This window comes from Pholcus phalangioides, unplaced genomic scaffold (assembly GCF_987345545.1).
Source record: "Pholcus phalangioides strain wild (caught in Gottingen) unplaced genomic scaffold, Ppha-v1.0 ptg000015l_1, whole genome shotgun sequence".
Classification (NCBI taxonomy): domain Eukaryota; kingdom Metazoa; phylum Arthropoda; class Arachnida; order Araneae; family Pholcidae; genus Pholcus; species Pholcus phalangioides.
The window spans coordinates 97746355-97763762 of NW_028301608.1; the positions used below are offsets into that span (position 1 = coordinate 97746355).

General features: G+C 34.9%; 1 protein-coding gene across 1 annotated transcript in view; it reads right to left on the bottom strand.

Annotated features, from left to right (window-relative positions):
* LOC149077140 (voltage-dependent calcium channel gamma-1 subunit) overlaps positions 1 to 17408 on the bottom strand; it is an 85413-nt gene that overhangs the window by 16822 nt on the left and 51183 nt on the right. The window contains exon 2 of the mRNA XM_089244869.1: positions 12696 to 13335. Coding sequence (XP_089100995.1) covers positions 12696 to 13065 — 370 coding nt within the window. The 5' untranslated portion in view covers positions 13066 to 13335. The remainder of the gene's footprint in view (positions 1 to 12695; positions 13336 to 17408) is intronic.

A 17408-nucleotide genomic window follows, 5' to 3' on the forward strand; every position in this document is an offset into this window, starting at 1 on the left:
TTTTGACCTACGATCGAATAACTATTTGGTTCGGGATAGTTATAATCATACTTCGAGCATTATTTAACTTTCTTTGAAGGCTCTATCTATCTTGCTACTGTTTTCTAAGATAATACAGATGTTCCACAACCATCTAGGCGTTCTATGTGACACACCTGTTGTGCTGCACAAGCTCTATCACACATTCAATTTTTATCTAGCTCCGCTTCTGTTGCCAAAAGTTCGTGACAAAACTGCTTGGACTACTCGATCACAAAAGTCTTTGTTCTTGTCTCCATTTCACAAGTGCCGGTAGAGGTAGGGAAGGTATGTACAAACGAGGAGTTTTTGCAACGCCATTGTCTGGTTCCATTACATGACATTTCAAGAGTGCTGCCACTTTTTTTAAACCCTCGTATGAAAGAAACATTTTTTCCATTACTCATTCAATACCATCGATGATTCAATGATCTCACGTTCCAGTTTTAGTATGACGTCAGCATGAGAAACATCGAGTAAACACTCACACAATCATTTTATGACGTAGTAGTGGTTGTTTCCACATCGGATGTTACTTCCATACTTTTTTTCCCCCGATAATGGTGGAAGTAAACAACTCTCACATACACACAAGCAAAAAAGGAACTTCCATCATCCCCTTGAGGAATATTCCGATAGTAATTCGTCCTTGAACCAATTCCATTTCCCTCTAGAAAATGTCGTCGGTACCCATTCTCGAGCTCACGTTGAAGATAAATGCTCCAGAATCTTCTATATATATAAAGCTCCAATTTTTCCCGGTTCCAGAGAGATCTCTCTCTTTCTTCTCTATCTTACTTTTCTTTCAAGAAAATTCGGAATAATACAAGTAACGTCCATGTTCAAATATTCATGTTTAGATTCTTTCATTTCGTCAAAATAAAGCTCTCTATTTTTCAGTCCTCGTAAGCGGATCAGAATCATTCGGTCCAGAAAATTCTGGATAAAGGATCCGAAACGAAAAAAAAAAGGCTCCTTATATATATTTTTTCATATTAATCCTTTTCTTCATTTTTTTCAGTAATGAAATGGTACTTTTTAGACTTATATAATTTTTGTGATTTATCAGAAATAATAATATTTTTTCTTGCTAATCCTCCTGAATCCTATCGCTAGCATTTTTGGAAATTTCTTTCTTTTTTGATTGACTGACCCGTTGGAAAATGTCAGGGACGTTTTGACCTTTACTGTAGAAATCTTGCCCAAGTTACGTAATTACACTGGACAACAATTGAATTGCGTCCCACATAAAAATATACAATTCTGAATGGTTTTGACTTGCTGAACACGAATATAACCATTAAAAAGTTTTATTGCACATCATACAGGAACATAGACAGTACAGATAGGGTGTGGGGGGGAGGCTTGTGACACGCCATTCACGAAAAATGCTATCATTAGCATAGGCGGCAGGGTGAAAGAAGATAGTCAATTCCTCCCCGATCACTATGCACACACCTCGGTGAACAACGCCCCCCCCCATTCGGAAAGCATGTATCCGCTTATGTACAGAATCCAAATCACTATGTCCAGCAAATCACGCGCGTGACGCGCTGAGTGGACACAAAACCGTTTATAGTCGATCCCCTCTCCTCTCATAAGTGAAAACAACACGGGCGGGGGGCACCTGTGGACGACTACTAGAGAATTAGGTCTAAATAGCGGACTTATCAATAGGGGGGGAATGTTAATTCAGATGCCCACAAACTAGGGAAAGAGTTTCCTTGTTTTTGGCATACCCAGTAAAGACGTCATTAATTAAGAATATTTCACATTTTCATAAAGAGTGGTTAATGACGCAAGCATTATTGAAACCCCCTCCCCCTTGTCATTAAAAGCAACTCCAACCAGCAAATCCGACCCCCCTTTTTTCAATCGATGCTGTTGTAATACTTGAATGACCCCAGTAGGTGTACTGTATATGTCTCTTAGGGCATATTGGAGAATTTTTAAGGAATATTTTTTATTTCATGCATATTTCGGTACTTTTAAATACGTAGTTTCACAATTTTTATGAATTTTTCTTTTTTTCCTGTCACTTTTTAAAAAAATGCATATATTTTTTTTTATTTCTGCGTATATTTTCCATTTATTAGGCCCATACTTCGCCATTATTAGGTGAGCTTATTATCATTTCTCTCACATATTTTTGATTTCATAGCGTAGCCTATCTCGGCATATTTCAGCATTTTTAGTGCACATTTCAACATTTTTTGAGCATATTTTCCAAATTTATTGCGTATAATAATCAACACTACCTACCGAATAGAAGATGGATCTTCTCTGTGATATTAAACGAAAGGATTCGTTTAAAGTTATCACTTCATTAGACTTTGGATAATGTTTATTATTTATTTTTTCCGTCAAACGTGTTTTTTTGTTTTTGCATTCTGAAGCTAATATTTAACCAAACTTATATTTTTTCCCCTGTAAGTTATCGTTATCACGCTACAAAACTATGTAGAAGGCTAGAAGTTGTTCTCCTTCACTATCCATGTTGACTGACATTTCCGTACTTAATACCGGAATCGGTCCGTAGTATACGTTGCGATCCATGTATGTGTGGAGCCGCTTCTGTAATGACCTGTTTATAACGAAGTCAAATGTGTGACGGAAGAAAAAACATTTTTCGTTCAGTTGTCGATCAGTTTCTTTCATTTGACCAGATTTAAATTTCGTTTCCCGAGGGACTTTCAGCAATGGAATATATGGAATGTTCTGCACATTATGAAAGATATTGTGATTTTTAATACACATTACAGTTTCAATCTGACGAGCCTCACAATGGCTGAGTAAACAAAATGCAGCATTTTAGCTTAAAGGCAAAAAAGAAGGCCCATTTTGGAACAAAAAAGAATCAAACGAGCGAACATTCTGCAACCAATTATTTTTAACGAAAAAGAGTTGTGCCGTTTTAGAAATACCAGTTTACCACACATCCTGTTCGACCGAACGGGATGTGCTATTCGGATATAGCTATTATTCGGTTATTTTTATTATCAAACCCCTGAGTCCCGATGTGATCGTATTAAGTGACGTGGACTATATATATATATATATAATGGAAATTTGTGGTTAACTATTAGCGTTATTCATTCCGTGAACGTGCTCGTTATATCCGAATAGCTCGTATAACGAATCGAACTTCTCCTAAGGAAATAATGTAAACTCGGATGATTCGTTCCACAATTATTCAGTCACATAAAAATGACTAATAAAAGCGCTTCATCAATAATGCAACACAATAATAATTTATTTAATAATGCAATACACCATATAAGTAAATATACGATACAATAATTTTCCAACGACCAGAGAGAAAGAGGAGGACTATTTTTTAGGACTAAATTGTAATCTGCTGGCTCACCAAGCTTTATCTTTTTGTACGGAATTAAATGACGCTTGCTTTTGACTCATTCTGAGAATTTTCGAGGATATGAAAGATTGCATTGTCATTGAACAAATTCATTGCTCGCACAATGCTACAGCTTTGCGTGGATGGTTCTTTACCACAAAATTTTGCTCGGCTTCTCTCATCTCTATAATCTCATTTGAAGTGAGGAAATCTTCCTTATTTCTCTTTACTTCAGACAAGAACTTGTCGGTAAGCTCTTGCACGCGATGGTGATCCATCAGTTCGTCTGTGGTGAACTCCTGGCTATGTCCCTGCGCTAGTTCTTGAATGTCGTTCTCTTACACCTCTAGTCACATGGTCTTGCCCAAGAACGTAACCTCTTCGAAACTTTACTTATTTATTTATCATTCCAACAACAGAAATATCCAGTTACAGATGAGGAAAAAAAATGAACACATTTGCTACAAACAATATAAATAGTAACAAATAAAGCTGAAAAATGAATTACATGAATAAAAATAAACAGGTGTCTACGATCCGATATAGTCTTAATAATTTACATAATTACATAAATTTGTTCTGTATCTCTTAATTGCGAATAAATTTATAAGATCTCGTTTGGTACATTGGAACATTGATATTAACTTCCTGTAAAATTTGCATACAATCAATTTTATTATGGAACAGCTTATGGAAAAATGATAGCAATAAAAAATATCTACGATCACTTAGACCAACAACATGAAATAACGAGAGTAAAAACGTACCAGTAAGAATATCATGATTAACACCGAACTTCTTGAAAAACAAATGCTTGAGAAATCTGTATTGGACTGACTCCAATAATTTTATTTGGTAATCATGAACTGGGTTCCAAATAATGCAAGCAAATTCAAGTTTAGATCGAAGTTTAATGCTCATGAGCTAACCCCTCAAAGTCACGTTCAATAATGTAATCAGCACACAATTTTCTTCAAACAGAATTAAGAGTCACTCTATCCTCAGTCATCTCGAAGCATTGCTGCACAGCTCTTTGGTTTTGAGCTCTTTGATGTCGGATATTATATATTGGTAATTGCAGATCGGAAATTTGAGACTGAAGGGGGGGGGGGGATATTTTTCAGCCAACTCGTTGGGCAATTTTCCAGTTATATATAGCCTTTGTATTTGAACACATTTGTATATTACACACAATTCCACAGTACGTGCGTGGACGAAAGCGGAAAACCATCGGCTAAGTTGTGATGAACAACTGGAAACTAAATGAGCTAATAAAAATGAATGAATGAATTGAAACTAAATGAACAAAGTGCAAAATTGTTGCTCGCAATGCGAATCATCGCTCGTTAACTGAGTCAAAGTTTAAATATTTTGCTCGTTATGCGAATTACTCGTTAACCGATACATTCATTATCCGAAGTTCAACTGTACTTGATTGGCTTGAACTGTTGTAAAATGTCAGGAACGTTTCGACTCTCACTACAGAAATCTTTTCAAAGTTATATAATTATCGAAAAACAAGACAGCATTTTATTGGCTTTCCGATAAATACCATAAGAATTCTTCTCCAGAATGAATTGCGGGATTCTTTTACGAGTCCTGCATTAAGTTCTTCATTAAGTGCACATTGACATTCACTCTTCGAAAATGTTCTTCTTCTTTATTTGTTTTTTGTTGAATACTATGTTTTCTAAGAATTTCGTGTCGGAAATATTTCTTTTTCGTAATAAAAGGAAACATTCTCAACTGAAAATGTTTGTTTCAATAAAAATTTTCTTTCCGGGTAGGGTGAGGGGAAAGAGAAGCCATTAACATTCATGAGGCAAAGTACTGCTTGACAGCTCGAAGAATTTTCTCATGAGCAATTGTATTGATTTCTTGTCCCTGAGTTCTATCAGAATGCCTAAAGAGGAAAGTGTTTTTGTCACTAATTGCTGAATTCGACGAACGTTGACGAAAATTTAGAATTTGTTGCATTTCTAAACACCATCTCTCAATAGTTGTAAAAAATTTATATTTCATACATAATGAAGCTGTAAGTTAGAGCTTACAGTAAACATCTTCATGTTGATAAACTGAGGAAATTGAGCCAAAACCACACGTGCAAATCTAAAGTGTGGTATTGAGTAACGCGAATTTATATAAAAAGAATTGTAGATTATTGAAAAGTCTTATTGATGGGGCGGTAATACGGGGGAAAATCCCCCTCCGCAGCGTCAAAGGTAACGCCGACTGATCTAATACATTTGCGTATATATGAATTGGCATCATCATCATGCCCCCTCCGCCCACTTTCATGTCTGTACCTCCTATGATCTTATTTTATTTCGATAGTATAGTATTACGTACGAGTTGTATGGTGTCTCTATCCCATATGCAAGTAGAGTCACCGATTTGGTTTGGGAATTCTCATTGACGAGCGGCTTAGGTTTTCTGAACATTGTTCAGCGGTAGTCAAAAAATCGAATATAATGCTTGGTTTGATTTTCGAAAAGGTCTCTTCGCGTTCTACTAAATTCATTCTTACCCTTTTTTGAGGCTTAGTTTGTCCTGGACTGGAGTATGCTGTAAGGTTTTGGAGACCATACCTACAGAGGGACATAGACTTGGTTGAAGGGGTGCAGAGAAGAGCTACGCGTGTCCTGAGACTTCATTTTTTGAATATGTTTACATTGGATGAACGCATGTGTCAAGGCGATATGATCGAAGTGTTCAAAATTTTCAAAGGGATAGATAGGATGGACCATGAAATTTTAGTACACCGCCAATGGACTGCTTTTACAAGGGGACGCCAGTATCGGTTGGTGAGGGACAATACGAGGTTATGGTGTCGCAGGGAATTTTCTCTAATAGGGTTGTTAATAAATGGAATAGCTTACCCCCGGAGGTAGTAAATTGTAACACAATTGACACTTTTAAAAAGAAATACGATAATCATGTTGGGGTAAATCGAGAAGCTATCCATACTTAGAATAAGACAACCTAATATTCTTTATGGACATTTTATAATATTTTATCCTGTGTATATATTGTTTATAATTTCTGTGATTGTGTTTTTAATTGGGTTGCTGTATTTTTGAAATATATGACATCCATATTTGTTATGGATATCTTTTTCTCAGCCATCTCGTTGGGTATTTTGCCTGTTGTGGCGTTGTATTTGTATTTGGATTAGGGGAAAAAGTGGTTGAGCGTATATATGTTAAAGTAAACGGGATAAATCGGTTATTATGTATAACATCCGGTTATCATGCATACTTACCAATCGAATTGGTGAATTTGATAAATTTATCACTTTTACCTCTAAATATGCATACTACCAAAGCGTCGTAGATAAATTTTATAAATATGAAAAGAAAAATCCAAATTAGTCTAATATGTGTGATGAATAATGGGGCTAGGATTTTTATCCTCTAAATACTTCTGAAATATGCTCTGAAAAAATGCATTTATGACCTTAAAAAACTGTAAATATATATGCCCTATAAAACGAAAAATATGTATAATTTTTTTTTATTCCTATCTCAAACAACATTAGTTTTAGCAAAATAATATGATAATGAGAATTGTTCATGCAGTCCAAATTATCTTGTACTTATTGTATGCACAAAAAAATTCTTCGTTTTTCCCTACAAATTCAGAATTAATGGGCTGCCATCTATAGGTGAAAATACCTAGCCAAGTACGGTATTTAGCTTTAGAAAAGCATTGCAGAAAATTTTAAAAACAATGTTTTAATAATTATTTTTATTTGAAAAGATTCTCAAAATTTCCCACAAACGCTAAAGAATTCCCCCATTTACCAATTTTTGCCAACATTTTTTCCCCACGAGCTACCATCACCGACTCAGATGATAAATCTCTTTACAGCCACACACCAGTGTCCTTAAATGGCTAGTGTTTTTATGCTAGTATTTTTTGCCTATTGGTTGAAAAACCGGAATTTCAGATTTTTTTCACCAATCAGCAACGACGTTCCATTTTTAGTGAATAAAAATCCTAGTCAGAGAAAGGAAATGCAAAAATCAATCTGAAGCGGGATTGGAATATCAAGGAAAAAATTTCCGTTTTATCGAAAATTATGAAATATGCAAAATATGCCTTTAAATTTTTAAAGCTCTATCACGTAAAAAAAGTAAAATAGTGCAAAGTTATAGAAATCCAAGAAGTAGGGATGATATTCGCTACCCGATATAAAGATAACAAATTTTACGATCATGCCCCTATATAATGATGACAAATTTCATGATTATACCCCAATATAATGATAGAGAACTTTATGATCGTACCTCGATATAATGATACATGTACGAATTGTCACGAATAGTATGTTATATAACATGATTTATCATGGTTTACCAACGACGCGACGATTTGGTAATTATGCATAATTGCCAGTAAAAGTGCTAATTTTTAGTACTTATTAAATTTACCAACGACGCTTGGGTACTATGCATATTCGCCGGTTAACATGATAAATTTGTCAAACTTGTCAAGACAATTGATAAGTATGTATAAAAACCGCATTCACCACATTTACCGTAACATGTATAAGCGTGGATTTATATTATTATATATATAATTATTTTTTTTGCTGTGGCAGTAGAACAAGTAAAAACGAATATGATCAAGTTAACACGTGTGTTTTGAAGTGTTTCACGAAGCCGTCAATATAGGCAGAATATGAGAATTAATCTTAATTATTTTTCGCGAATAGAATATCGATGAGAGCTTTCAAGTGTTAAACTATTACGAATAACATTCTCTATTGAACAATATGATGAGGGTGACGTTAGAATTTAATTGTATTTCAGAGGGTGTTGCTATTTATGAGCATTTTAGAAGAAAAAAAAGCAATATACGTTTAGCTAAGAGTATATGCACATAACTATGATACAAGATTTCTCTGCTAAAATGAAGTGAGTCTGGAAGTGAGGAAAGCAAAGGCTGGTCTAGACCATAAAAGGAAGTAAAATAGAGATGACGTGTTCAAAAAATCCCTGAAATCTGAGGAGAAAAAAAAGCTCAAATTCTTACCGAAAAACCGATTTTTTCAACAAGTTTGACATGCAATGAAGAGTCCATCTACCCAACCTATGGACAATCTTGCTATGAAGAATGAGACTCAATATATAAGAAGTGGGTAGCTCTGGTTGAAAAGTTGCGGTTATGCACTTACGACTACTGTTAAATCTTTGAGTAAAAAGCACTCTTGGCCACCTGTACTGCGTTCTCTTACCCGACAATCGAAATTAATTTTTAGAACTTTTTCAACGATTTTGCTCATAAACATTTTCAATTTTCATTTCTCGTGTCATTGGTTTGATAAACTGTGTTTCAAGAAATTTCTATGACTCCATTTCTTCGAGAGTCAGCTTTCGGGACTTTACAAACGCCAGTCACCAGACCACTATTTTGAATAAAATGTTGGTATTGGCACCTATATAAAATTTTTTTTGGTGTAGTAGCTAAATTGAAGTCTAAGAATAGCCATAAGATGTTTGCAGTTTATAGGAGCATATATGCCAACATGAAAGAGGGCCACTACGCCATGGAAAACTCGGAAGAAACATTATTTTGAACCTGTTTTTTCCAGTAAGATATTGCCGTGATAATCTCGCGCGATAGAAGTGAAACTTCTAGGTTCTTTAAGTCTGATTCGACATGACTAGATTCACCTCGCATCACATCTATCTTTTACGGGTCGCAAGATATCGAAGCGTGGAAAAAACACACACAATCCTTCCTACTCTACCCTAACCCAATTTTCTTTTCATCCAAACTGTGTGCATTGCCCATCCTACCATATCCAAAGGGGACGTTCTATGATTCCAGCGGGTTCACGGAGTTATGTCATTTCCGTTTCACTTTTTCTGATGTGGATCTAAAAATTCACTACCCCGCCTATAAAAGGTTTCATTTCAAAAAAATTTTATCTCCTAAAAAATTGCTCTGGAATATAGATATTTTTTTGCGCTTTGGCAAGCCCTGGTCAACTTTATAACAAAAAATCCACAGGCTCCGAACTCTTAACCACCTTTCCTCAAAGTGGAATTAGGTAAGTTCATTTTTTTGTATTCATTAGTTTACTCATATATCAGCAGACAGAGCCCGATTAGATAGATGGAAAACCTGGAGAACAAAATTAAAAAGTGCAATGAAGTGATACAGAAAATGCAATCAAAAATTTATTTAAAAACAATCCTATGATATCCCGATATGTGGCCTTCTATCAGTTTTCTTTGTCGTGTGCGCAAAGACTCAGTCACGGACTCATTGAAACTGAACCTTCGTGGCTCTGTTCCAAACTCTTAGATACTTCTCAAATCAGAAGTCGGCGCAGTTGATTTCGTTAACCATCATACGAAAATATTCGGTTTTTAATGATTTAAAGAGCTTTCTTATCTACGTATCCATGGAGTAAAGCAGCAGCACTATAAACATTTTCAGGGACAAACTTGATGAAATTCAACGTATGGGTTCTTTTGGGTTAGTCTTATTGTAACTGTGGTTCGTAATTATCGTGGTTCTATTTCAGTGGTGCTCAAACTTTTTGAAGCGTGACAACCTTTTGACCAAAACAAACTTTATGCGCTACGTAGGATGACTGTAAGTCCCGGTTTTCCGGGACATTCCAATTTTTGGCGGGTAGTAAATGTGCGGTCCCGAAAACACTTTCCGGAACGCTTGTTTCGATTTTAATTAGGCGTTATTGACTTCCAAAGATATCCAATTTTTTTAATTATCATATAAATATTTACTTTTGATACACTCAGTGTCTCTTATGCAAGATGGAAGTGCAGCAAGGTGTATGGTCTTTGAATTTCGTATACAGGTTGATTAGGAAAGAATCATTCGATTTCAAAATCATAGAACGGAGACAAATTTTCTCCCAGTTATTCACATATTACTTATTATTCTATTCTGTGTTTTTAATTTCTAAGAAATATAAAATTTTGCAAAATCGGGTGATTCTCTCGAAGTCACCCTCTATAAGTACTAACTTGATATCGTCCACCGCATGCGCGCCCCAAAAGCACGAATGTGCAAATTCCTTTCTTTTTTTTTATCAGCTGTTTGGATACCTTGTTTTGCTATCTAAGTTGTGCCTGAAACGCGAATGTCTATCCCTATTGAAACACGTTTCAAAACATTTTATGAAAATAATTTCCATAGAAAAAACATGAGTAGATTAAAAATTCAAACGGCATTTTTTACGCTTTGTTTTTGCAAGGTAATTATACATTCGTCATTCTGGCATTACGGGGCCGATATATTGATTCCTGTAAAAGTAGAATTTGATAATAAAATTACATAGTATGATACACGATAATTAGTTCAGTTGAATAAAGACATTCTTTAGTTTTGACATATTTTTAAATAAGAATGATTTTATAATTTGAAAGTTTTTATTTTGGAGAATCTCATGGTTTGCGCACCACTGTTCTATTGCATGGTGAAGACCATTGATCTGGTCGGTGGTAGTCCATTGCATTTGGTGTACTGTTGCTCTCCAAAGTCGAAGAGCGCATATTTCTCAAAAACTAGATGACAACAGCATCGAATACAACATACAACGAACGCCGTGAAGCTTCTGGAACTAAATATTTCTACGAAATTTACTTCTACGGGCTAAAAAGCGATAGCCATTGCCTCACAATGAATACAGCGTTTTAGGCGGTTCATAAACGAAACTTTCCGCTATTGCAAGGTATTGTCAGAGTTAGTATGTCATTCGTCAGCAAGTCTGTCTGCGATGCGGAATGTTTCTCCAATTCCAAAGCTAAAAATACACGTAGAGAACTCGGAGACAAGTGACGAGGATCATGAATGTCGTACAGCTTAGAAATTAATCTCGCGAAACAAGAGTTTCCCATTCCAACGATCAACACAGAAAATAAAAAGTGAACAAGAACGACTTACAATGATTATATGAGGGCTCTTTCAAGTACCGCGGTGAAAATACCACGTAAAATCCACGAGGATTATATCAAGTGCCGGCTATGCCAAGAGTGATACACGTGATTTCATAGAACTTGTAACAGAGCCAAGATATACAGTTTCTACTGTTTGCCAATCCATTAACACCACAATGCTTATATCACCTTAGCTTTTGAGCTGAATCAGATGACGATTCCATGACAATTGACAATTTCTACGCTACAGGACAAATTATAGAGTGCAGTGGAACCAAATTTCAAGAAAACATTTTCTGTGTAACTTTTTAATTTGAACACTGATGGTTTAGTGCACAAATGCAGTAAGTGGCATTTTTTTGCAAAAATGGAGTGAGTGCATGAGTTGGAAGCCACACAGTTCCAGATATTCTAATGCACAAATGTAGTAAGTGATAAGTAAACAGGGAAAAGCTGAGTTTCATCATTCATTGATGTGCTATGTGAATTATTTGTAATTTGATAACTCACGCTATTCAGTTTCAAATCCTCCCTGTTTGTACGAAATTATTCTATATAATGTACAATTCTTCAAGCCAATACAATCAAAGATAAAATGGGTGGGGACAGATTTTAGTGAGAATAAAACGTGTATTTATCCACTCTCATAAAAAATTATTTTATTGTTCTGTGTTCTTGTGGGGTTGCTTTCTTATCTCAAAGCGATTTCACTTCACAAGCGAAAGAATGGTGTATTTTTTTCCATAGAACCTCCGACGCAATATGGCGTCAGAAAAATTGGGCAAGTTAAGGAACTAGTTTGTGGCTTGACAGTTTCAGAACTTGCATGTTTCTTTATGGCAGAGAAGGATTTCGTTACACTGCTCAACACTGATTTTTTTTCTCAAAAACATTTCTGTGATTTTAGAATAATTTTGGGACGCTGATTTTGAATTGGCATTCGTTTTGTCAGAATGACATTGGTTTCTCAGATAAAATGAAAATTAAATTACAATGGCAATACATAAGCGTAGCCTACAAATCACATTGAATCTGTGCGTTATCAAGTCATACAGTAAAACATTGGCAAATATATTTCAGTAATTTTATAGTGGTTCCAGGAAGCTGATTCCAAATCTGGCATGGGTTTTGTCATATTGGCTTTAGTTTTTGAGATAATGCGTACTCTCAACAATATGCGATTTAGATGCTGCTTATTACCATTTGAATTTAATTTCCACTTTATTTCAAAAACTAGAGTCAATCTGACAAAACCAACGCCGTATTCGACAGCTCCAAAATAATTAATACTTAATCAAGAATATTTAAAAAGCAATTCTTTTGTTGAGCAGTAATTCATTTAATCATCGAATGAAAATATAATTATTTATGTGAGATATGATGTATAAACTTAACTATGTACTTACTTATGATGGGTCCGTGTAACGTCCCATTAATCACATATTTACAAATGGTCCATATCCCAGAATGGCTCCTCACAAAAAAACTGTTTGTTCTATTCATGTAAATGTAATTCTCATCGGGCGAACTGACGTGGAACCAGAAGTTCGTGGTCACTGAAACTGTCCACAGGATGATCGCGATGATGACCGCTATCATCGCTACGACTAGGACTCGGGCCTCAAACACGAGTCCCGACGACGTAGCGGGGACTCTCTTGCGAAGCTTCTTCATGGCATTGTCCGTTGTTTTCTTCTTCGGTTGGTCAGCTGAGGTAGTTTGGGAGCCAGAGTCCGTTTCTGGTTGTCGAATCGAACCAGGTCGGGATTCAGACATAATAAAGATGATCGACGAGGTGAACACTGATTTGAAACGGAAGCTTCAGAAAGATGTTGAATGGTATTTAATTGTTTGTAGGCACAAATAATTATGAAGGTTGAATCACATCCATCATATTTTGAAACTCATTTACATCTTTTAGCAATGCTAAGAAACCATCCGAGAATTATTCCGGTGAGGCTTTGAGCTCCTGTTACGCCAGCAACAGTTATGAGGTATATTCAGGATATGCCGATTTCTTGACTAATTATCGTCTTTCATTCATTCCTGTAACATAAATATAAATTTTATAAATCAAAGACAACCGTTATAGAGTACTGAATTTTGCGGCAAAAAATTATAATTCGGTACATTTGAAAATACATTTCATCAAACTTTAGTGAAAATACAGATGGATAACGATTACTTCTTGGCAGGATTGTTTGGTTTAAACCATGGTTTAAACCTTGGTTTTAAAAAATCTAACCAAGGTTTTTCAAAAAATCAAATAAAAGTTGCCTAAATATCATTTTTTCCTTGAAAAATATCATATTGATTCATTATTAGCCAAAATGTTAAATTTTTACCACATTTTATATCCTTGGGGTACATTCTGATGGTATATCTTTAAATGACATAAGATTTTATAAGTGGTTTTTTTCAAAAAAGTCTCATAAAAGTGGCCAGAATATATTGTATATATACTATATATATACGAATATATATTTTTCATATGAAGTATCTTAGTTATTTAAAGTTATATACATAATCCAAAATTTCTCATTCTTGCCACATTTTCTAACCTTTGGCTACATTCTGATGCTCTATCTTTAGCAAATTCATGAAAATTTCCCACATGTTGGATGATGTCATTAATTTTACATTTTTAAGTATTTTAAATTAATTTTATTTGATAAAGGGGAAAACCTTCATCAAATAAAATTGAATTTTTTCCGGAATATTCATGTCAATTTTCAAGTCATTCTGACAATCGTTCTTTTTTTACAGCGTTTTGAAATCAGAACCTTAGTTATAATCACCCTGTATATCGTAAATCATTGTTAATTAATCTGCATTATTTATGCTTCATTAAATACATTATATTCACCCAATTTTTATTACTTTTTGCAAAATAGCTTCCTAATTAAGTATACTGAAAGTAACTGGAGAAAAGTCTTTATATATATTGTATGACTAATAATAACATTACAAGAATTTTCAAACACGCAGTAATCCATAGAGTTAAGCAAAAAATAATTAAATTGCAAAAGTTGGTTTTTGTTAAAATGTAATAAGTATTTATTGATTAATTAGCATGGGAATAGTGTTAATTACATTAATAAACATTTTATTTTAGTTAATTATTAAAGTTTGAATGATTTTTCAGAAATTTCATTGTTTTTAATGTTGATACCATTTAAAACAAAAAACCGGTTTAAACCAAAAAAACCCGGTTTTTTGGTTTTTTTACCAACCCTGCTTCTTGGCCCACGATACATCAAATCAATACGCTTTCCGGATATCATGCCGAAGAGAATTTGGGGAAACCGTTCTGTTGTCTCTACAGGGAATTGAACATTGAACCTCTTGCAAACCGGGAAAGTGCACTGACCATTACTCCATAGAGACGTGAACTTTTTTCTTTTAAAACACGCACAGTAGCGTGACTTGCTGAGTATAGACATTGCTGATTTTACAGCTTCAAGGTGCGAATTCAAGCCGGTCACCCATTTGAAAAAAGGCTCTTCGCAGACAGGCCAACAACACGATGTTGGCATAACATGAAAATTCAAGCATTCACATCTTTTTACTTCAGAAAATGGAAGACAGATGGCAGCACAAATACAAAACAACAACATAAGCGCAACTCAACAACATAAGTACGTTAGGGCCACACATACACTTAGAACACTCATTCCGGCACGTGCCGATCCGTTAGAAATTCCGTAGAGGAATGTGTACGAGGTGCATGTACGGTTAAATAGTAAGTAGTTGCCTCTCTCAACTTCAGCGATTGGCCTCTAGGTGGCGGCAGTAGAAATTAATAATGTTTTTTTTTTTTTTCGGGGGCTGAGAAAACTTCGTTATCCATCTCTTCTCTACCAACTGGATGTCATTCACTCAAGTTAAGAGAGGCTACAGTTTCGCAAGACTTGCGAAACTGGCTTGCTACTCGCAAGTCACGGTACTGGACGTGTTTTAGAGAAAATAAATCGCGTCTCTAAATGCATGTAATATGTATGTATGTATGTATATATCTTCATGTAAAGGTCATTGCGCTTGGCCTGAGTTCCAGGGTTCAATTCTTGCTAGAGACAGCGAAACTTTTTCTTCCCAAGTTCGCCTCGGCATAATATCCAGAAAGTATATTGATTCAAAGAAATAGTTTCTTTTAAAAAAATGACTTTTTAACTATTAGTAGAATGTTTTTATTGGAGTTGATTTATGTGTGAGCTGAAAGTTCATTTATGTTAATTGTGACACATCACTATAGCAATATAAAGTTGAATTTGGTTGCAATGACCTGAGGTATAACGTCAATAATTGGCGGTTCCGACAGATTCCCATAGAGAATAATGCTAATGAAATTTATTTATAACGTCAATTAAAACGCCTAGACCTCGGATGTAACGACATACTTTTTATCGCCAACCGCATTGTTTCTTACATGATTAAGGTGATTTAAGACATGTAAACGGGGGAGTTATTAATTTTGTCCTGCCTGAAGTTTTTTATGAAAATGTAGTCTTTTTTTTTTTAATGAAGCATATTTTGATTCATAATCCTTAGCAAAATTAGAGATAAATATAATTTGCACAAAATTTAGAAATTATTTTGCGCTCCATATTCCTCTCGGATCTGAGCATTCATTTTTTTTTTGGAATTTTCAATATGTTTTTGCATTTTTGGTAACCAAAAATACATCAACATAAATATCAAGAACGCTATTTTTTTTAATTTTTTCTTCAAATTTTAATTTTTTTGTGAAGAAATAATTCAATTCAATCAATTGTTTTTCAGCCAAGTTTATGCAGGATAAATTCAAATAAAATAAAATACAATTTTTCTCTTAGAATTTTAAAGTAGCTACATGTAAATGATTTTAATAGAATGCAGCAATAATGATACAACAATATTTTCCAAGTACCAAATATGTAGCCACAGATTCATTTTGATGAGAAAGAAAACTATATTTTATAAATTTAATTTTATTAATTTAATTCAAATCAATTTGCATTTTAATCTAATCTGGTAGAATCTAACGAATTTCAAATAAATAATGTAACGAATAATTACGTTTCAACAACAATCATTAGAATGCTTATAAATGAACAATTACAACTTACGATTGAATCTTACATTTACATTATGATTTATGTGAGCATCAAATTCTATTCAAAATAAAATTTAAATAAACAATAATAATTAAGGAAACAATTATTTTCTGGATATTATGCTGAGGTGAGCTAGGAAAGAAAAGTCATCACGTCTCCGCCGGGACTCGAACCCAGGCCCTCTTGCACACCGGGCAAGCATGCTACCATCTACACCACTGGAGACACATGAATCGGCCTTCCTAATTTCACGCACTGTGTCGTGAGGCGCTGAAGTAGAGGCAGTAGTAGCCTCTCTTAACTTCAGGAAATGATATCTCTGGCTGAGAAAAAAGCCATCTATATCTCTCTAAACCGTCCCACCCGGGGGCCATTTCCTGAAGTTAAGAGAGGCTACTAATGCCTCTACTTCAGCGCCTCACGACACAGTGCGTGAAATTAGGAAGGCCGATTCATGTGTCTCCAGTGGTGTAGATGGTAGCATGCTTGCCCGGTATGCAAGAGGGCGTGGGCTCGAGTCCCGGCGGAGACGTGATGACTTTTCTTTCCGAGCTCACCTCAGCATAATATCCGGAAAATAATTGTTTCCTTGATATCTCTGGCTGAGAAAAAAGCCATCAATAATAATTAAGTTTGAAACAATCAAAAAATAGACACAGGTTTTTTTGATACTCAAAAGATATATTAAAAACGTATGTCAGCGAATCTTTATTTTCTTTTTCAAAATTTTAATTTTTCTCAAAGTATATTCACTTCGTTCAAAATTTTTCAACCAAGATGATCCAGGGTATACTCATCTTAACGTAAGAAAAAATCTAGAATTTTAATACTAAACATTATGCAATAAATCATACTTTTCCCCCCCCTGAAGGCGCTTTCTCTTTTAGAACCCATCTTACAAAACCCCTGGAAGTTCAACTTCAAGTGCTGCCCTCTAATGAAAGCCCCAAAAGTACATATTCACCGTATTTCTATTTCAGAAGTTACTCAAACATTCAAGTCAGAACTCAACTTCCTGAGGTCAAA